Here is a 22,362-nt window from a genome sequence, read left to right on the forward strand (position 1 = left end):
TCCCATTACCTCACTGCTGAAGGGGGGGCCGGTGCGTTTGCGATGGTCGACGGAGGCGGACGGAGCCTTCAAGAGGTTGAAGGCGCTGTTCACCGACGCACCCGTGTTGGCGCACCCGGACCCGTCTTTAGCGTTCGTAGTGGAGGTGGACGCATCCGAGGCTGGGGTGGGTGCCGTGCTATCACAGCGCTCGGGTATGCCATCGAAACTCCGCCCCTGCGCTTTCTTTTCGAAGAAGCTCAGTTCGGCGGAGCGTAACTACGATGTGGGGGACAGGGAGTTGCTAGCGGTCGTTAACCTGTTAGGGCTAGGGGGCAGCATTTGCACGTCTGGATAAAAAAATGTACCCGATTTAATCTGGTTACTAATCCTACCCAGTAACTAGAATATGCATATACTTATTATATATGGATAGAAAACACTCTAAAGTTTCTAAAACTGTTTGAATGGTGTCTGTGAGTATAACAGAACTCATTTGGCAGGCAAAACCCTGAGACATTTTCTGACAGGAAGTGGATACCTGATGTGTTGTATTGACTTTAAACCTATCCCATTGAAAAACACAGGGGCTGAGGAATATTTTGGCACTTCCTATTGCTTCCACTAGATGTCACCAGCCTTTACAAAGTGTTTTGAGTCTTCTGGAGGGAGATCTGACCGAACAAGAGCCATGGAACGATGATGTCCCATTAGACACCTGGCGCGCGAGTTCATGTTGGGTACCCTCGTTCCAATACGTTATAAAAGAGTATGCATTCGTCCACCTTGAATATTATTCATGTTCTGGTTAAAAAAGGCCCTAATGATTTATGCTATACAACGTTTGACATGTTTGAACGAACGTAAATATATTTTTTCCCCTCGTTCATGACGAGAAGTCCGGCTGGCTTAGATCATGTGCTAACAAGACGGAGATTTTTGGACATAAATGATGAGCTTTTTTGAACAAAACTACATTCGTTATGGACCTGTGATACCTGGAAGTGACATCTGATGAAGAGAATCAAAGGTAATGGATTATTTACATAGTATTTTCGATTTTAGATCTCCCCAACATGACGTCTAGTCTGTATCGCAACGCGTATTTTTCTGGGCGCAGTGCTCAGATTATTGCAAAGTGTGATTTCCCAGTAAGGTTATTTTTAAATCTGGCAAGTTGATTGCGTTCAAGAGATGTAAATCTATAATTCTTTAAATGACAATATAATATTTTACCAATGTTTTCTAATTTTAATTATTTAATTTGTGACGCTGACTTGACTGCCGGTTATTGGAGGGAAACGATTTCCTCAACATCAATGCCATAGTAAAACACTGTTTTTGGATATAAATATGAACTTGATAGAACTAAAAATGCATGCATTGTCTAACATAATGTCCTAGGAGTGTCATCTGATGGAGATTGTAAAAGGTTAGTGCATCATTTTAGCTGGTTTTATGGTTTTGGTGACCCTGTCTTTGACTTGACAAAACATTACACACAACTCTTGTAAATGTACTGTCCTAACATACTCTAAATTTATGCTTTCGCCGTAAAACCTTTTTGAAATCGTAAAACGTGGTTAGATTAACCTCTTGGGGCTAGGTGGGACGCTAGCGTGCCACCCGTGGTGCACTCCATCAACAGCAGGTGCATTTCAAGAGCGGCAAATTTGAATCCAAATAAATGTCAAAATTCAAATTTTTCAAAAATACAACTATGTTACACCATTTGAAAGATAAACATCTCCTTAATCTAACCACGTTTTACGATTTCAAAAAGGTTTTACGGCGAAAGCATAAATTTAGAGTATGTTAGGACAGTACATTTACAAGAGTTGTGTGTAATGTTTTGTCAAGTCAAAGACAGGGTCACCAAAACCATAAAACCAGCTAAAATGATACACTAACCTTTTACAATCTCCATCAGATGACACTCCTAGGACATTATGTTAGACAATGCATGCATTTTTAGTTCTATCAAGTTCATATTTATATACAAAAACAGCGTTTTACTATGGCATTGATGTTGAGGAAATCGTTTCCCTCCAATAACCGGCAGTCAAGTCAGCGTCACAAATTAAATAATTAAAATTAGAAAACATTGGTAAAATATTATATTGTCATTTAAAGAATTATAGATTTACATCTTTTGAACGCAATCAACTTGCCAGATTTAAAAATAACCTTACTGGGAAATCACACTTTGCAATAATCTGAGCACTGTGCCCAGAAAAATACGCGTTGCGATACAGACTAGACGTCATGTTGGGGAGATCTAAAATCGAAAATACTATGTAAATAATCCATTACCTTTGATTCTCTTCATCAGATGTCACTTCCAGGTATCACAGGTCCATAACGAATGTAGTTTTGTTCAAAAAAGCTCATCATTTATGTCCAAAAATCTCCGTCTCGTTAGCACATGATGTAAGCCAGCCGGACTTCTCGTCATGAACGAGGGGAAAAAATATATTTCCGTTCGTTCAAACATGTCAAACGTTGTATAGCATAAATCATTAGGGCCTTTTTTAACCAGAACATGAATAATATTCAAGGTGGACGAATGCATAGCCTTTTATAACGTATTGGAACGAGGGTACCCAACATGAAGTAGCGCGCCAGGTGTCTAATGGGACATCACCGTTCCATGGCTCTTGTTCGGTCAGATCTCCCTCCAGAAGACTCAAAACACTTTGTAAAGGCTGGTGACATCTAGTGGAAGCAATAGGAAGTGCCAAAATATTCCTAAACCCCTGTGTTTTTCAATGGGATAGGTTTAAACTCAATACAACACATCAGGTATCCACTTCCTGTCAGAAAATGTCTCAGGGTTTTGCCTGCCAAATGAGTTCTGTTATACTCACAGACACCATTCAAACAGTTTTGGAAACTTTAGAGTGTTTTCTATCCATATATAATAAGTATATGCATATTCTAGTTACTGGGTAGGATTAGTAACCAGATTAAATCGGGTACATTTTTTTTATCCAGACGTGCAAATGCTGCCCCCTAGACCCAACAGGTTAAGGAGATGTTTATCTTTCAAAGGGTGTAAAATAGTTGTATGTTTGAAAAATGTGAATTTTGACATTTATTTGGATTCAAATTTGCCGCTCTTGAAATGCACCTGCTGTTGATGGAGTGCACCACGGGTGGCACGCTAGCGTCCCACCTAGCCCATAGAGGTTAAAGCTCTGAGGGTGTGGAGGCACTGGCTTGAGGGTGCTAAACACCCCTTTCTCATCTGGACCGACCACTGAAACCTGGAGTACATCTGGGCAGCGAGGAGACTGAATCCACGTCAGGCGAGGTGGGCCATGTTCTTCGCCCGGTTTAGGTTTACCATCTCCTATAGACCGGGTTCCCTGAATACTAGGGCTGACGCGCTGTCCCGTCTCTATGACACGGAGGACCGGCCCATCGATCCAACTCCCATCATTCCAGCATCTAGGCTGGTGGCGCCAGTGGTATGGGAGGTGGACACGGACATTGAGCGGGCATTGGTGTTGGAACCTGCGCCTGCGCAGGTGCCCGTAGGGCGCATGTATGTGCCGCTCGGTGTTCGTGATCGTTTGATTCGGTGGGCGCACACGCTACCTACTGCGGGTCATCCTGGTGAGGCGAGGACAGTGCGGGGTCTAAGGGGGAAGTACTGGTGGCCCACCTTGGCTAAGGACGTGAGGTCCTATGTCTCTTCCTGTTCGGTGTGTGCCCAGAGTAAGGCTCCTAGGCATCTACCGAGAGGGAAGTTACAGCCCCTCCCCGTTCCACAACGACCATGGTCGCACCTGTCCATCGACTTCTTAACAGATCTTCCCCCCTCTCAGGGGAACACGGCGATTCTGGTGGTTGTGAATCGGTTCTCTAAGTCCTGCCGTCTCCTCCCATTGCCCGGTCTCCCTACGGCCCTGTAGACTGCGGAGGCCCTATTTACCCACGTCTTCCGGCACTACGGGGTGCCGGAGGACATTGTCTCTGATCGAGGTTCCCAGTTCACATCCAGGGTCTGGAAGGCGTTTATGGAGCGGCTGGGGGTCTCGGTCAGTTTGACCTCCGGTTATCACCCCGAGAGCAATGGGCAGGCGGAGAGGGTGAACCAGGAGGTGGGCAGGTTCCTGAGGTCGTATTGCCAGGACCGGCCAGGGGAGTGGGCGAGGTATATTCCCTGGGCTGAATTAGCCCAGAACTCACTTCGCCACCCCTCAACTAACATATCACCCTTTCAGTGTGTGTTAAGTTACCAGTTGGTCCTGGCTCCATGGCACCAGAGCCAGACCGAGGTTCCTGCGGTGGAGGACTGGGTCCAGCACTCCAAGGAGACCTGGAGAGCCGTCCAGAACTCACTAAAGGAGGCCAGTGCGCGGCAGAAGAGGAGTGCTGACCGCCACCGCAGTGAGGCGCCCGTGTTCGCACCGGGAGACAGGGTCTGGCTCTCGACCCAGAACCTGCCCCTCCGCGTGCCCTGCCGGAAGCTGGGGCCGCGGTGTGTGGGGCCCTTCAAAGTCCTGAGGAGGATAAACGAGGTGTGTTATCGGTTGCAACTCCCTTCCTATTACCGTATTAACCCCTCGTTTCATGTGTCTCTCCTCAGGCCGGTGGTAGCTGGTCCCCTTCACGAAGATGAGGTGCCGGAGGTCCCTCCACCCCCTCCGGACATCGGGGGGTCCCCGGCGTACAGCATACGGGCCATTCTGGACTCGAGACGCCGGGCGAGGGGCCTGCAGTACCTCGTGGACTGGGAGGGGTACGGCCCGGAGGAGAGGTGCTGGGTGCCGGCGGCGGACGTCCTGGACCCAACTATGTTGAGGGAGTTCCACCACCTCCGTCCGGATCGCCCTGCCCCTCGCCCTCCGGGTCGACCTCGAGGCCGGTGTCGGCGCGCTGCAGGAGCCGCGCGTCAGGAGGGGGGTACTGTCACGATTCCCACCGACGGTGGCGCCCCCTCCTGCTCGGGTGGCGCTCGGCGGTCGTCGTCACCGGCCTATTAGCTGCCACCGATTCCCTTTGCTTTTCCCTTTTTTTTTTTTTTTTTCACACCTGTGGTAAATTAGCAATTAGAAGGGCTATTTAGGTTAGCTGGCCCACTCCTTTTCGTGCGGGATTAATTGTTGTGTCAGACTGTCTTGTTCATGTTCGGCTTGGCATTGTCATACTTTATTTATTCCCCTGTGTTTGGGAACTTTGATTTTCTTTCTCAAAGTGTTATTAAAAGAACAACACTCCCTGTGCTCGTTGCTTCCTGCGCCTCATTCCTAATCACGACTACCAACGCCGTTACATATAGCATGGCGCGAAATACAAAACAGCAAAAATATCATAATTTCAATTTCTCAAACATATGACTATTTTACACCATTTTAAGGATAAACTTCTCGTTAATCCAACCACATTGTCCGATTTCAAAAAGGTTTTACAGAGAAAGCAAAACATTAGATTATGTTAGGAGAGTACATAGACAAAAATAACCACACAGCCATTATCCATGCAAGGACATGTGTCACAAAAACCCAAAACACAACTAAATGAAGCACTAACCTTTGACAATCTTCATCAGATGAGACTCCTAGGACATCATGTTACACAATACATGTATGTTTTGTTCGATAAAGTTCATATTTATATCCAAAAACAGCATTTTACATTTGCGCATGATGTTCAGAAAATGTATTCCCACCAAAACGTCCGGTGAATGTGCACATCAATTTACAAAAATACTCATCATAAACGTTGACAAAATACATAACAATTATTTTAAGAATTAGTGATACAGTACTCCTTTATGCAACCACTGTGTCAGATTTTAAAATAGCTTTACGGAGAAAGCACATTTTTCAATATTCTGAGTACATAGCTCACCATCACAGCAAGCTATACAGACACCCGCCAAGTTCGGGGTCACCTAAACTCAGAATTAGTATTATAAATATTCTCTTACCTTTGCTGATCTTCATCAGAATGCACTCCCAGGACTGCTACTTCCACAAGAAATGTTGTTTTTGTTCGAAATAATCCATATTTATGTCCAAATACCTCCGTTTTGTTCGTGCGTACAGAGCACTATCCAAAGGCATAACGCGCGAGCGCGGTACCAGAGACGAAAAGTCAAAATTTTCCATTACCGTACTTAGAAGCATGTCAAACGCTGTTTAAAATCAATCTTCATGGTATTTTTTACGTAAAATTGCGATAATATTCCAACCGGACAATAGCATATTCATTCAAGAAGAAAAAGAAGGAACGGCGCGCTCACGGGATCGCGCATATCCAATCCCTTTGTCCCCAGGCAGTCCACTGATTGACTGAGCTACTATACTCTGCCCAGTGACAGGAGAATGCTGAAAGAACTTTCTGAAGGCTGTTGACAGCCAATGGAAGCCTTAGGAAGTGCAACTTGACCCCACAGACACTGTAGTTTTGATAGAGATTCAAAAGAAGAACTACAATTCTCAGACTTTCCACTTCCTGGTTGGATTGTTCTCAGGTTTTTGCCTGCCATATGAGTTCTGTTATTCTCACAGACACCATTCAAACAGTTTTAGAAACTTCAGAGTGTTTTCTATCTAAATCTACTAATAATATGCATATTCTAGGCCAGAGTTTCTGGGCCAGAGTAGTAACCAGTTTAATTTGGGTACGTTTTTCATCCGGCCCTGAAAATACTGCCCCCTATACTTTATGAAGTTAAAGTGACTAGTGATCCATTATTTAAAGTGGCCAGTGATTGGGTCTCACTGTAGGCAGCAGTCTCTCTGAGTTAGTGATTGCTGTTTAGCAGTCTGATGACCTTGAGATAGAAGCTGTTTTTCAGTCTCTCGGTCTCAGCTTTGATGCACCTGTACTGACCTCGCCTTCTGGATGGTAGCGGTGTGAACAGGCAGTGGCTCGGGCGGTTGTTGTCCTTGATAATCTTTTTGGCCTTCCTTTGACATCGGGTGCTGTAGGTGTCATGGACGCCAGGTAGTTTGCAGTTCGCACAACCCACTGGAGAGCCTTGCGGTTGAGGGCGGTGCAGTTGCTATACCAGGCTGTGATACAGCCCGACGGGATGCTCTCGATTGTGCATCTGTAAAAGTTTGTCAGGGTTTCGGGTGACAAGCCAAATTACTTCAGCCTCCTGAGATTGAAGAGGCACTGTTGCGCCTTCTTCACCATGCTGTCTGTATGGGTGGACCATTTCAGTTTGTCCGTGATGTGTACACCGAGGAACTTAAAACTTTCCACCTTCTCCACTACTGTCCCGTCAATGTGGATAGGGGGATGCTCCCTCTTCTGTTTCCTGAATTCCACGATCATCTCCTTTGTTTTGTTGACTTTGAGTGTGAGGTTATTTTCCTAACACCACCCTCCGAGGGCCCTCACCTCCTCCCTGTAGGCCGTCTCATCGTTGTTGGTAATCAAGCCTACCACTGTAGTGTCGTCTGCAAACTTGATGATTGAGTTGGAGGCGTGCATGGCCACGCAGTCATGGGTGAACAGGGAGTACAGGAGAGGGCTGAGAACGCACCCTTGTGGGGCCCCAGTGTTGAGGATCAGCGGGGTGGAGATGTTGTTTCCTAACCTCACCACCTGGGGGCGGCCCGTCAGAAAGGGGTCGAGACCCAGGGTCTCAAGCTTAGTGACGAGTTTGGAGAGTACTATGGTGTTAAATGCTGAGCTGTAATCGATAAACAGCATTCTTACATAGCTATTCCTCTTGTCCAGATGGGTTAGGGCAGTGTGCAGTGTGATTACGATTGTGTCGTCTGTGGACCTATTGGGGCAGTAAGCAAATTGGAGTGGATCTAGGGTGTCAGGTAGGGTGGAGATGATATGATCCTTGACTAGTCTCTCAAAGCACTTCATGATGACGGAAGTGAGTGCTACGGGGCGATAGTCATTTAGCTCAGTTACTTTAGCTTTCTTGGGAACAGGAACAATGGTGGCCCTCTTAGAGCATGTGGGAACAGCAGACTGGGATAGGGATTGAATGAATATGTCCGTAAACACACCAGCCAGCTGGTCTGCGCATGCTCTGAGGATGTGGCTAGGGATGCCGTCTGGGCCTGCAGCCTTGCGAGGGTTAACACGTTTAAATGTTTTACTCACGTTAGCTGCGGTGAAGGAGAGGCCGCAGGTTTTGGTAGTGGGCCGTATCAGTGGCACTGTATTGTCCTCAAAGCGTGCAAAGAATTTGTTAACCTCTTGGGGCTAGGTGGGACGCTAGCGTGCCACCCGTGGTGCACTCCATCAACAGCAGGTGCATTTCAAGAGTGGCAAATTTGAATCCAAATAAATGTCAAAATTCAAATTTTTCAAAAATACAACTATGTTACACCATTTGAAAGATAAACATCTCCTTAATCTAACCACGTTTTACGATTTCAAAAAGGTTTTACGGCGAAAGCATAAATTTAGAGTATGTTAGGACAGTACATTTACAAGAGTTGTGTGTAATGTTTTGTCAAGTCAAAGACAGGGTCACCAAAACCATAAAACCAGCTAAAATGATACACTAACCTTTTACAATCTCCATCAGATGACACTCCTAGGACATTATGTTAGACAATGCATGCATTTTTAGTTCTATCAAGTTGATATTTATATCCAAAAACAGCGTTTTACTATGGCATTGATGTTGAGGAAATCGTTTCCCTCCAATAACCGGCAGTCAAGTCAGCGTCACAAATTAAATAATTAAAATTAGAAAATATTGGTAAAATATTATATTGTCATTTAAAGAATTATAGATTTACATCTCTTGAACGCAATCAACTTGCCAGATTTAAAAATAACCTTACTGGGAAATCACACTTTGCAATAATCTGAGCACTGCGCCCAGAAAAATACGCGTTGCGATACAGACTAGACGTCATGTTGGGGAGATCTAAAATCGAAAATACTATGTAAATAATCCATTACCTTTGATTCTCTTCATCAGATGTCACTTCCAGGTATCACAGGTCCATAACGAATGTAGTTTTGTTCAAAAAAGCTCATCATTTATGTCCAAAAATCTCCGTCTCGTTAGCACATGATGTAAGCCAGCCGGACTTCTCGTCATGAACGAGGGGGAAAAATATATTTCCGTTCGTTCAAACATGTCAAACGTTGTATAGCATAAATCATTAGGGCCTTTTTTAACCAGAACATGAATAATATTCAAGGTGGACGAATGCATACTCTTTTATAACGTATTGGAACGAGGGTACCCAACATCAACTCGCGCGCAAGGTGTCTAATGGGCCATCATCGTTCCATGGCTCTTGTTCGGTCAGATCTCCCTCCAGAAGACTCAAAACACTTTGTAAAGGCTGGTGACATCTAGTGGAAGCAATAGGAAGTGCCAAAATATTCCTAAACCCCTGTGTTTTTCAATGGGATAGGTTTAAAGTCAATACAACACATCAGGTATCCACTTCCTGTCAGAAAATGTCTCAGGGTTTTGCCTGCCAAATGAGTTCTGTTATACTCACAGACACCATTCAAACAGTTTTGGAAACTTTAGAGTGTTTTCTATCCATATATAATAAGTATATGCATATTGTAGTTACTGGGTAGGATTAGTAACCAGATTAAATCGGGTACATTTTTTTTATCCAGACGTGCAAATGCTGCCCCCTAGACCCAACAGGTTAAGTTTGTCTGGGAGCAAGACATCGGTGTCCGTGACGGGGCTGGTTTTCTTTTTGTAGTCCGTGATTGACTGTAGACCCTGCCACATACATCTCGTGTCTGAGCCGTTGAATTGCAACTCTACTTTGTCTCTATACTGACACTTAGCTTGTTTGATTGCCTTGCGGAGGGAATAGCTACACTGTTTGTATTCGGTCATGTTTCCGGTCGACTTGCCATAATTAAAAGCAGTGGTTCGCGCTTTCAGTTTTGCGCGAATGCTGCCATCAATCCACGGTTTCTGGTTGGGGAAGGTTTTAATAGTCACCGTGGGTACAACATCACCGATACACTTGCTAATAAACTCGCTCACCGAATCAGCGTATAGATCAATGTTGTTGTCTGAGGCTATCTGGAACATATCCCAGTCCACGTGATCGAAGCAATCTGGAAGCGTGGAATCAGATTGGTCGGACCAGCGTTGAACAGACCTGAGCACGGACGTTTCCTGTTTTAGTTTCTATCTATAGGCTGGGAGCAATAAAATTTGATTTGAACATTTGATTTGATCTGAGGGAAAACCTTTCAAGCTTTGGAATGAAGATGCAGGGCTCTTTTCATTTTGTGTTTTGTGTGTGTGTGTGTGTGTGTGTGTGTGTGTGTGTGTGTGTGTGTGTGTGTGTGTGTGTGTGTGTGTGTGTGTGTGTGTGTGTGTGTGTGTGTGTGTGTGTGTTTGTGCACCCGCGGGCTACATGTGTACATACAGGTTGAAGGGAGGTGCAATTACTTCATTATCTTAAGATAACTTTTTGTGGACCCCCCCCCCCCCAGGTTGCTCTGACCGTTACAATGGGGCAGCACATTTTTATTTATTATTTAAGCAGGGAGTCATGCTAAGACCACAGTCTACGTTGCAGATGAGCCCTGCATGAACACATCAATAAACAACAATTGCATATATACTGTACACACATCAATTACACAATACATGAAAAGCAAACACAAGACACAAAAAGCAAAACACAATCATATGAAACAAACCTACCTTTAGCTGCCCCCCTCTTGCCATTGTATAGAATTTTTTTTTTTTGTTAATTTCCTGCAATTCTACACATTTTGCCATAGGGAGTAGAGAAAAGGCTGCTGTTTTAAAGCCACATTTTCTGCAATTCTATACATTTTGCCATTGACCAGAGAAAAGATTTTGACTGAAATAACAAGAGAAAAACTGCTGATGCTCAACAAAATGTAGAAATCTTACCTTGACATAGACGCTATCGCCATGGTCAATAACCGGAATAAATGTTGACTGAATTATTTGTCAACCCAGATGCCCAGACACGATCAATGAGGGCACCATCCATATAACATCAGATACATTTTTAAGTGATTTGGAAAATAACATATCATTTGTTTTACCTTGCTGAAGTACCAATTTAGGTTCAACTAAGGCTTTCTGCAGGGCAGTAAAGCAGATTGAAGTTCTGGATACAGGTGAATGTTAAACTTTTTTTTACAGATAAACCAATATTGTTAATGTAAATAGTGAAAAGAACCAGACCAAAAATCGATCCCTGTTATGTCTAGAAAACCTAATTTAACACCATCAGTAAATACACACTGTGTTCTCTCCTTTAAATTATTTTCAAACCAGCTACACGCAGCCTGGTCCAGGCCATTTGATGAAAGCCTCTGAATAAGTAATGAATGGAGCATTACCGCCTGAATGGGGTCTTTCAGTGGTCAGGTCTAAGTGGGGCCAATTTCAGAGCAGAAAGCATCCGTCTGATAGGATAAAAGATCTCAGGCAGGGAAATGGCCCTACGACAATGAAGCATGAGTGCCTGGCTATGAGGCCCAGTTCTCTCTCTCTCTCTCTCTCTCCCTCTCTCTGTCTGTCTCTATCTTTCTCTCTTGGTTGCTCTCTCTCTCTCACATACACACACTGTCGCTCTCTCTTGGTTGCTCTTTTCCTCTCTCTGTCTCTCTGTCGCTGTAGGTCTCTTCTTGTCTCTTTCTCTCTCTATCTTTCTCTTGGTCTCTCCCTCTCTCTCTGCGCTGCATTGGTGTTATTTGCATGAAAAGTGGCAGAGATAATGATGTCTGCTATTTGTTAGGGTAAATTGTTTCTAAATGAGGTAATCAGCAGATTGTTTGGACTGGGCGCGGGGACTGGGCCCCCTGAGAGACTCTCTCTCTCTCTCCTCTCTCTTTCCTTCTCTCTCTCTCTCTCTTTCTGTAAATTGTGCTCATGGAGTTGGCACTACAGCTCAACAGAGGACAAAGTGCACCACTTTTATTTTGTGCCCTTGGGTTAACCAAGTTTCAAATACTAGATGGTCCATTTGAAAATGACATTGCAGGTTATTTTCAAAAGTAGAACTGCTTGCCTATCACTGCCACTCTTGCCATTTCACTGTCAACATGTTCTCAAACTGCGCACTGTCTGTTGGACTCCAAGAGATGGAGAAATAGATAGATGGAGAAACATTCAGCAGAGAGAGAGAGAGAGAGAGAGAGAGAGAGAGAGAGAGAGAGAGAGAGATGGAGGGACACGGGGTTAAAGAGCGAGAGAGAGAGTGTGTTATGTGTGAGTGTGTATGTGTGAGCTCTCCGTGGCGTGGCGAGCAGAAGTAGCTGGCAGGACTCTCTACGTACTTGATGTTGTTATGATAAACGGCTTAAGAGCATCTTGAGAAATGAGGGCTGTGAGGTTCAGAGGTCAATCAATGAGCTCTCTGAATGTCTGAGGTCTAAGAGGAAGGAAGCCCCCTCCCTATCTGTGCAGAGACTGGGAAGGCGCCAAATGACTGATAATGAACTGGTCTCTATAAATGGAGGCCCTGTTTTCCCCAGGGCACTATTACAACCCGACATTGTCCAGGACCATTCCCCCATCCCTCCCTACCACCCTATTCCCTCACTCCACGATATATATGTATATATCATTATGCTGTGTGTGTATAGCCGAATCAGCACATTTGAGTGTGTGTATCCGTTACGAAGGCCTGTTTTGATTGCCAAACGAGGAGGAATACATCAGGTGGGAAGGACGTGATGTCATCATTGGTTGACTGGGTGGAGTAGGCCTCTGTCAGCGGTATAGAGGGATGGAGGAGAGAGGAGGAATGGCTTACCTGTAGGGCTGCTCCCCTGTGTGTGTCCGTAAGTGCCTGGTAAGATTAGCTGACCTGGGGAAGATCTTCCCACAGTACCTAGAGAGAGAGAGAGAGAGAGAGAGAGAGACAGAGAGAGAGAGAGAGAGAGAGACAGAGAGAGAGAGAGAGAGAGAGAGAGAGAGAGAGAGAGAGAGAGAGAGAGAGAGAGAGAGAGAGAGAGAGAGAGAGAGATGGGGGAACGGAGGGGGAGAGAGAGAGAGAGAGATGGGGGAACGGAGGGGGAGAGAGAGAGAGATGGGGGAACGGAGGGGGAGAGAGAGATATGGGGGAGCGGGGAAAGTGAGAGGGGGAGAGAGAGCATGGCTTGAATATCTTATATTGATCCCATATATCTTTTTTTTAAGTTGACAAACAAAAATCGCTGGTGGGTGCCTACCTGCAGGTGTAGCGCTCCTTGCCTTTGCGGAGGATGGCGTCGGAGAGGGAGGGCGGCGGCGAGCGGAAGTTGAAGAGTGGGTGGGCCGAGTGCTGCAGCAAGTTGGGCGGGGCATCCAGTTTGAGGGCGCCAAAGCTCTCCAGCTTCTCCGTCATGCTCTCCATGGCTGACATCTGAGGTAAAGAAGGTGTACCATGGTAAAGATACTGTAGCTGTAGATAGGGGAAAATGTACAATCATGTTTTAGTAACGAACTTAACTGTTTCTCAACAAATCAAATTGTACTTGTTACATGCGCAAATCCAACAGGTGTAGACCTTACCGTGAAATGCTTACTTACCTTCACCAACAATGCAGTTCAAGAAATAGAGTAAAGAAAATATTTACTAAATAATCTAAAGTAAAAATTTAAATAAAAAGTAACAATGAAATAATAATAATGAGGCTATATAGAGGGGGTAACAAATCTACGTGCGGGGGTACAAGTTAGTCGAGGTAATTTGTACATGTAGGTAGGGGTGAAGTGACTATACATAGATAATAAACAGCTAGAATCAGCAGAGTACAAAACAAATGGAGGGGGGGTTGTCAATGTAAATAGTCCGGTGGACATTTGATACATTTTTCAGAAGTCTTATGGCTTGGAGGTAGAAGCTGTTAAGGAGCCTTTGGACCTAGACTTAGTGCTCCGGTATTGCTTGCCGTGCGGTAGCAGAGAGAGCAGTCTATGACTAGGGTGACTGGGGTCGTTGACCATTTTTTAGGGCCTTCCTCTGACACCGCCCAGTATATAGGTCCTGGAGGGCAGGAACCTTGGCCCAGTGGTGTACTGGGCCGTATGCACTACCCTCTGTAGTGCCTTGCGGTCGGAGGCCGAGCAGTTGCCATACCAGGCGATGATGCAACCGTTCAGGCTACTCTCCATGGTTGCGCTGTATAGCTTTTTGAGGATCTGGGGACCCATGCCGAATCTTTTCAGTCTCCTGAGGGGGAAAAGGTGTTGTCGTACTGTCTTCACGACTGTCATAGTGTGTTTGAACTTGAAACTCTCGAACCATTCCACTGCAGCCCAGTCGATGTTAATGGGGGCCTGTTCGGACCTCCTTTTCCTGTAGTCCACGATCATCTCCTTTGTCTTGCTCACATTGAGGGAGCAGTTGTTGTCCTGGCACCACATTACCAGGTTTCTGACCTCCTCCCTATAGGCTGTCTCATCGTTGTCGGTGATCAGGCAAACCATTGTTGTCGTCAGCTTTTTTTTCTCCACAATTTCATGGTATCCAATTTTTAAAGTCTTGTCTCATTGCTGTAACTCCCGTACAGACTCAGGAGTGGCGAAGATCACGCCGTGCATCCTCCAAAACACAACCCAACCAAGCCGCACTGCTTCTTGACACAATGCCCACTTAACCCAGAAGCCAGCCGGAGGAAACACCGTACACCTGGGGACTGTGTCTGGCCCGCCACAAGAGTCGCTAGTGCGCGATGGGACATGGACATACCTGCAGGCCAAACCCTCCCCTAACGACGCTGGGCCAATTGTGCGCCGCTTCATGGGTCTCCCGGTCACGGCCGGCTGCGACAGTGCCTGGACTTGAACCCAGAATCTCTAGTGGTACAGCAAGCACTGCAATGCAGTGCCTTAGACCACTGCACCACTTGGGAGGCCCTTGTCATCAGCAGACTTAATGATGGTGTTGTGGTCGTGTTTGGCCACGCAGTCGTGGGTGAACAGGGAGTACAGGAGGGGACTAAGTACACATCCTTGATGGGCCCCAGTGTTGAGGATCAGCGTGGCAGATGTGTTGTTGGCTACCCTTACCACCTGGGGGTGGCCCTTCAGGGAGTCCAGGATCCAGTTGCAAAGGGAGGTGTTTAGTCCCAGGGTCCTTAGCTTAGTGATGAGCTTTGTTAATGAACAGCATTCTCACGTAGGTGTTCCTTTTGTCCAGGTGGGAAAGGGCAGTGTGGAGTGCAATTGCGATTGCATCATCTGTGGATCTGTTGGTGCGGTATGCGAATTGGAGTGGGTCTAGGGTTTCCGGGATGATGGTGTTGATGTGAGCCATGACCAGCCTTTCAAAGCACTTCATGGCTACCGATGTGAGTGCTACGGGTATGTAGTCATTTAAGCAGGTTACCTACACTTTCTTGGGCACAGGGACTATGGTGGTCTGCTTGAAACCTGTAGGTATTAAAGACTCGGTCAGGGAGAGGTTGAAAATGTCAGAGAAGACACTTGCCAGTTGGTCTGCGTATGCTCTGAGTAAACGTCCTGGTAATCCGCCCCGCGGCCTTTTGAATGTTGACCTGTTTAAAGGTCTTGCACAGGCTGCACTCTTTTGTTCCAGTCGCACATTAGGCCTTGATAAGTTAATTGAATCACAAACTGTGTTGGCAAGGGGGATGAGTGCCTGGTAGCGGGGCCAGAGAGAAAAAGCGAGGGAAGTAGGGAGGGAGGGAAGAAGGGAGGAGTGCTGTTGAGAGGCACCATCCTGACCTATCGCACAGTTGCAGACACGTGAGGAGCCCCCTGGGATTTGCCAAAAACAGCTTACATCCTTCCTGGTTTGAGAATACAACAGGGGACAGATGTGCTGTCGTAATTTATTTATTTGCACTGAATCGCCGTTGGATGAATTTGTGAATGAGCGATCCCATCATTGTGTTGTGATAGCTGGGTGGACTTGAGGCTAGATGGTTGGGATAGCAGAGGGCCTCCTATAAATAGGCCCTCAAATAAATAGTGCTTGGACATCTTCTGTCCCAGAACTAGTTGAAGGTTGCTTCAACAGGCCATTCATGGCTGTTTGTTTGCACAGTACTTCTTTAAGGTCTGCACTATGTCCTTGAGCATTTCTGTGTGCACGCTCCTCGCTGACAGTGTGTGAGTGCCTCGCTAAACTTCACCCTTATCCTAACACTAGCTCTTAACCCTAACCTTAACCATTACCCTAACCCTTATTCTAAACCTAACCCTAACAGTAACCTTAGCAAGCAGTTGCTTATTAACAGATAGTTTGTTGATGGTATGACCATCTGTAGAGCATCTACAGATGGACTATTTGGACTGTCCAAATACATATCATTCTTGTTATTGCCACTGAGAAGTTGTTTGGTACGTGAGAATGGTTGGAAGGGTTCGGTGACCATCCAAGTAATGTGGTATGATTTTCAAATGGGTGACGTGATAGCAGACTTTTTACCTTCTGTGCAGTAAGGTGGGAGGCGGTGGAATTCTGAGGAAGAAATTGTACGGAGCCCTTGAGAAATAACATTGGGGTTTCAGGACCGTTGGCCTCAAGCTTTGGGAGCGTTGTGGGAATGATGTGCAGGACAGGAGGGTTTCAGGAGTGGGTTTGTGGGAATGTGGGAATTGTCATAGTGCAACTTGTTGGGACAAAACCAGATATTGATTCTAATAACATGCCTGAGAGTTCAACTTGGTCACCAGTTTTCTCAATCTGTCTCTACTCATCTATTCAAAGTCATAGATGAACACATCTATGATCAGTCAATCATCAACCAGTCAGTCAGTTACTGGGTTTGTCCGGAATATGTCTTTGCTACTACCTACTAAAACTACATACTGTGTAATAATTGTACTACATACCTTTTAGAAAGTACTGTTTAGTAAAAACGAATGCACTAAGCAACAAATATCAACATACTAGCATCCTAAGAATGCATCATCTAATGTTGCATTGATTCCCACAATTCGTTCCAGTGCGTCCCCTTATCTCATTAACAGCTGATTATCAGCAATTAAACATGTGAGTCTGGAAAGACGATTATCTTCCTCAAAAGTGTGCAGCAAATTTTACTAGATGAAAAACCAAATTGAGTATAACATCCTGGCATTTTAAGCATACTCTAATTTTGAAATTTCACATACTGTAAAATGTTCAATTTTCTTATACCTAAAATGCCTATTTACAACGCAAGTATGGGTATTCGGACACCCATACTTGGTTGTCTCTGTGTGTGTGTGTGTGTGTGTGTGTGTGTGTGTGTGTGTGTGTGTGTGTGTGTGTGTGTGTGTGTGTGTGTGTGTGTGTGTGTGTGTGTGTGTGTGTACCTGTGGATGGAAGAGAAGCGAATTGGCCCTCAGGAACTTCTCCTTCAAAGCTCCTACAGGGTCCAGTAACTTCCTCTTTTCCACCCTGCTAGACAGCAAGGACAAGGGTTACGTATGAAGGTCAGAGGTCAACTGGAAAATGTGCACTACTTCACACAATACATTCCCATATAATATCATTATAATATTGATAATGAAATGTGCCACTAATCATACACTTTTGATCCAAAGCAACTTACAGTTAAGGGCACAGTGAGTTCATACATCTTTAATATATGTATGTGATCCCTGAACCTACAACCTTGACCAATGGCTACTATGCACTTGGTGGTGTTCTTGTGTGGACATTGGAACATAGCCCTTTTCTCTTACTTCATGATCGGAAAAGTTCAGTCAGAACACTGACATAGAGATTTGGAAATATTATACTAATATTGTATGTATAGTGGGGTCTGAAATTATTGACACCATTGATAAAGAAAAGCAAAAATAATAATGACTATTTGCCCTCAGAACAGGCTCAATTTGTTGGGGCATGGACACTACAAGGTGTCGAAAGCATTCCACAGGGACGCTGGTCCATGTTGACTCCAATGCTTCCCACAGTTGTGTCAAGTTGGCTGGATGTCCTACTGCCATACCACCATACCCCGTTCAAAGGCACTTCAATCTTTTGTCTTTCCCATTCACCCTCTGAATGCCACACATACACAATCCATGTCTCATTTGTCTCAAGGCTTAAAAATCCTTCTTTAACCTGTCCCCTCCCCTTTCACTTGGATTCACCTGGTCAGTCTGTCATGGAAAGAGCGGGTGTTCTTACTTTTTTTCTCCATACTCAGTGTATATTGTATCCTAAAAATATGGGAAATTACTTTATACTAATAGAATTGCTCAGAGAAAAGGATCTTGTTTAAAGGGGAATTACACACACTAATTTGGCCTCATGTTTTTGGGCATGCTGGGAACTGCACACGCTGATTTCGCCTAGTTTTTATTTGTTTTGCTTCTCAAGAAATTCCGACGGCTATGACAGAAGCCAAACGTGAGTTGGCTTGGGGGTGTGGATTGATGTAGGTGTGTCTTGGGTATGTCCTTGCCACCACCAAGACACACCCATCTGTCAGAACCTTGTCCGCAGCTGTTTCCCCCCACTCAATCACAACAAACAAACCTCAGGTTGAGTTCAATAACTACAGGCAGATGTATGGTGAGATGCCGGAGGAAGCTTTGCATAGGTTAGTAGCCTACAAGGTAATATAAGAAGAATGCAATTGATGAGTTTATGTAGATATTCTAAACTAAGTGTTTTGATAATCTTCAAATGTAGTAACAGGTCGATGTAGAATAAACCCTTTACATCCCGTGTCAAACTCACTCCACAGGGGGCTGGTGTCTGGGGGTTTTCGCTCTGAACCTTGGTACTTGATTGATGAATTAAGGTCACTAATTAGTAAAGAACTCCACTCACCTGGTTGTCTACGTCTTAATTGAAAGGACAAAACTAAAACCTGCAGACACTAGGACCTCCATGGAATGAGTTTGACATCCCTGCTTTACATAATACCATAAAAGCAGCGTTCTGCTAATATAACAATGTGCACCTTTCACCTTTCATTGTCATTCCCAGCCGATACAGATACTGTGCCTATGTGCATTCTGTCTGGTGGTAATGGGGCTACCTTGGCAAACATGTCAGGGTGGTCATACCTCCCTGTGCGGTGTCTTGTATACAACAGGAGTTCCCTGATCTGGGTGAGGAATACACAGGGTTTCTCCCTCCCCATATTTACTGATACCATTCAATTCAATAATATAAAAAGACAAGTAAAAGTTGTGTCTAGTAAAATTTTAATTTCGAGTGCCAGGTCCCTCTCCATTTAGAGACATCAGTATCAAGCCAGTCTGTCAGTCTGGACTTCATCACATCATCTTGCAAGTCTCCATGTGCTGCCTCCATACATGTTTCTGTGAACACATACATAGAGTCACTGTTCTATTACCAACGGCAGTTTGGATAGGTCATTTCTGACACACAAACAGGTACTATGTTGAAGTTTGAGCAGGTCAGATAAAATTATGGTCTCCCCATCAAACAACGAGGCTGGCGTCTGGCAAAAGCATCTACAGTCCTTTCCATCTGTAGAAATAGGCAGAGTTGAGGCAGAGTTAATCAGTGACACATGGAATGAAAAAAAAGGGTGTTGCAAATACAGGACATTTCGCTCTACTGTATTACTAGTAATCACCTTCAGTCCCACATTGTGGATGTGTTGAGTGCCAGGTCTCTCTCCATTCAGAGACGTCAGTATCAAGCCATCTGTCGGTCAGGACTTCATCACATCATCTTGCAAGTCTCAGTGTGCTGCTCCATAGATGCATCTGTGAACACATACCCACATATTCACTGTTCATGTATCAATGTCAGTTAGGCTAGGTGATATATGACACACAAACATATACTATGTTGAAGTTAAAACAGGTCAGACTAAACCTACCTAACTCTGTTCTCCCCATCGATGACCGTTGGTGAACAGGCAAGAGGTGAGGCTGGAGGTGAGGCCTTTGCCACCGCCCAATTGATGGGTATGGCAGTGTAGATCAGCTCCTGGCCACTCAAAGATACGGGTCGGTCATACACAAACAGAGCACTGATTACATGATCACTGGTGGTTATGATTAGCACGGTGGAACCAACCTGATCGCTGTATTCACCTTTCTATTTCACTTCAGATATCATGATATGCATACACACGCATACACATAAACACATAAATCAGGCTGGTTCCACCAGGCTAGGTTATCAAGGTGAATTGGGACAAAACTCGAAACTGTTTTCACCAACCTTATTCAAGACAACGTTTCACAAAACACACTTTACCATTGTCGATGAAGCCGTCTGTCATCAGGGCAGTAACTCAAGATAATTCTAGGTAGTCACTAGTTACCACAGCAAAAGTCATAAAGGCTGCCTATTTCTACAATTTCTCTTCTTAAAATGTGATTTTAAATATAACCCTAACCACCCTGCTATCATTATGCCTAACCCTAGACTTAAATTAAGACCAAAAAGCTCATTTTTGTTTTCATACATTTTTACGATATAGCCAATTCTGTCTTTGGGGATGTGGTAACTAGTGGAAACCCAAATTACATGCTTTACAGACTGTAGCTCCAGATTGGATGAGATTCAGGCCGCTGAAGCCGTACTGGTTATTTGTTCACTGTATTAGTCAGACTTACATGCTGACCAGACTGCTTGTGTGCATGTTGAGTTTGTCCACTCACACCAGACGCGATCTGGACACTCAGTTTGACAAACAAACTCTGAACCAACTATATTAATTTGAGGACAGTTCAAAAAGCATTAAACATGTATGGCAATTTAGCTAGCTAGCTTGCTGTTGCTAGCTAATTTGTCCTGGGATATAAACATTGGGTTGTTCTTTTACATGAAATGCACAAGGTCCTCTACTCCGACATTTAATCCACAGATAAAAGGGTAAACCGAGTATGTTTCTAGTCATCTCTCCTCCTTCAGGCTCCTTCTTCTTTTTTGGACTTTATTTGGCAGTTGGCAACCAACTTTAAGGTGCATTACCACCACCAACTGGACTGGAGTGTGAACCTCAGTTCATCTTTCAATCACCGATGTGGGTATATGCTCCTAAAAACCAATGAGGAGATGGGAGAGGCAGGACTTGCACTGCATCAAGCGTCACAAATAGAACTAAGTTCTATTTTAGCGCCTGGCCACGCAGACGCTCGCGACCAGTGTGGGTGCAATGATTGAATAACATGTATGTGTACATTTATTTTGCAATGATCGCGCATGCGATGCCAGCGGTGTGGTCAGCGTGTTAGACATGGGTTAGCTACCACTATAGCTGCATCCATTATTTAGTCTTGCCCTAGACAATATAGAATACACTTGTATGAGTTACGAACTAACTTGCAAATCCAACTTGTAGGCTAACGTTAGCTAGCTAGCCTGCCTCACGACGCTAGCTTTAAAAAATGATAACGTTACATAACCAGCACTATCTAGACAATACACTCGTATGAGTTACAACCTAACTAAATTGTAGAGGTAGCTAGCTAGTTAGCTACGCTAACGTTATCTAGTCTGCTTCGCTAACTAACATTAGCTAGGCCGCCTCGCTAGCTAACAATAGCTAGCCTGCCTCACTTTATCAAGAGATGGCTACCTAGCTACATAATCAGTAATAACGTTATCTAACGTTGTTAGCTAAATTATACAAGAGAGGCCTTTATATTCCAGTATCTCTGGTTATACTCACCGCCACCGGTCGTTGCACACCAAGCTAGCATTACTGGTGCAGACAGTTGGGGACAGACGAACTCCAAGCATCTATTCTGACCGCACACTAGGGTCCTTCGGCAGGGCATGCTAACCATAGAACTTTGGCTGTGGAGGTATGGTCAATCCGTATAGGCCCCGTGATCCTTTGAACGCGTTGGGGGCGATGAAGCCCCATTCAATGACGGGAAGCAAAGTGGGCAAAGGGGCAATATGCACGTGGAGCTTGGCAAAAGGGTGCATGATTTGTTGACATAATTATAATCCAAACCTAACCTTCATTTATTTGTTGTCACGCACTGAGGTTTCAAACAAAAATGTTCCTATTTACACTTTGTTGTCAATTTTGACACTGTAATATATGATAACGGCACTGAGCTTATTTCTAAAATATTTTATGAGTTGGAGAACACATTGGGAGGGATGTTAGACCATTCCTGCATACAGAATCCTTCCAGATCCTTGACATCCTTCATCTGTGTTTATGGACGGCCCTCTTCAATTCAAACCAACAGGTTTTCAATGAGACAGAGGGCCATTGCAAAATGTAGATTTTGTGGCCAATTAACCATTTCTTTGTCGATTTTGCTGTGTGCTCGGGGCTATTGTCTTGCTGGAACATTCACTTGTGGCCACGTTTCAGCCTCCTGGCAGAGGCAACCAGGTTGTTTAAAATATCCTGGTTCTGGGTAAAGTTCATGATGCCCCATAAGCAAAATAGCCCCATAACATCAAAGATCCCCCACCATATTTTACAGTAGGTATGGGGTTATTTTCTGCTCATGCATTCTCATTTCATTTCTACGCCAAACCCACCTCTGGTGTGTATGGTCAA

At 44.7% G+C, this 22,362-nt stretch overlaps 1 protein-coding gene across 2 annotated transcripts in view; it reads right to left on the reverse strand.

Moving 5' to 3' along the window:
- The window catches only part of LOC106566953 (histone-lysine N-methyltransferase PRDM16), a 419,760-nt gene that overhangs the window by 35,215 nt on the left and 362,183 nt on the right, over positions 1 to 22,362 (reverse strand). For both annotated transcript variants that reach the window (XM_082960172.1, XM_045693333.2), the window contains exons 10-12: positions 17,207 to 17,291; positions 13,129 to 13,301; positions 12,711 to 12,788 (exon numbers count right to left, since the gene is read on the reverse strand). In XM_082960172.1, the coding sequence (XP_082816298.1) occupies positions 12,711 to 12,788; positions 13,129 to 13,301; positions 17,207 to 17,291 (336 nt within the window). The remainder of the gene's footprint in view (positions 1 to 12,710; positions 12,789 to 13,128; positions 13,302 to 17,206; positions 17,292 to 22,362) is intronic.

The sequence above is a fragment of the Salmo salar genome, chromosome 13 (genome assembly GCF_965601325.2).
Source record: "Salmo salar chromosome 13, fSalSal1, whole genome shotgun sequence".
In the NCBI taxonomy this organism is placed as follows: Eukaryota; Metazoa; Chordata; class Actinopteri; order Salmoniformes; family Salmonidae; genus Salmo; species Salmo salar.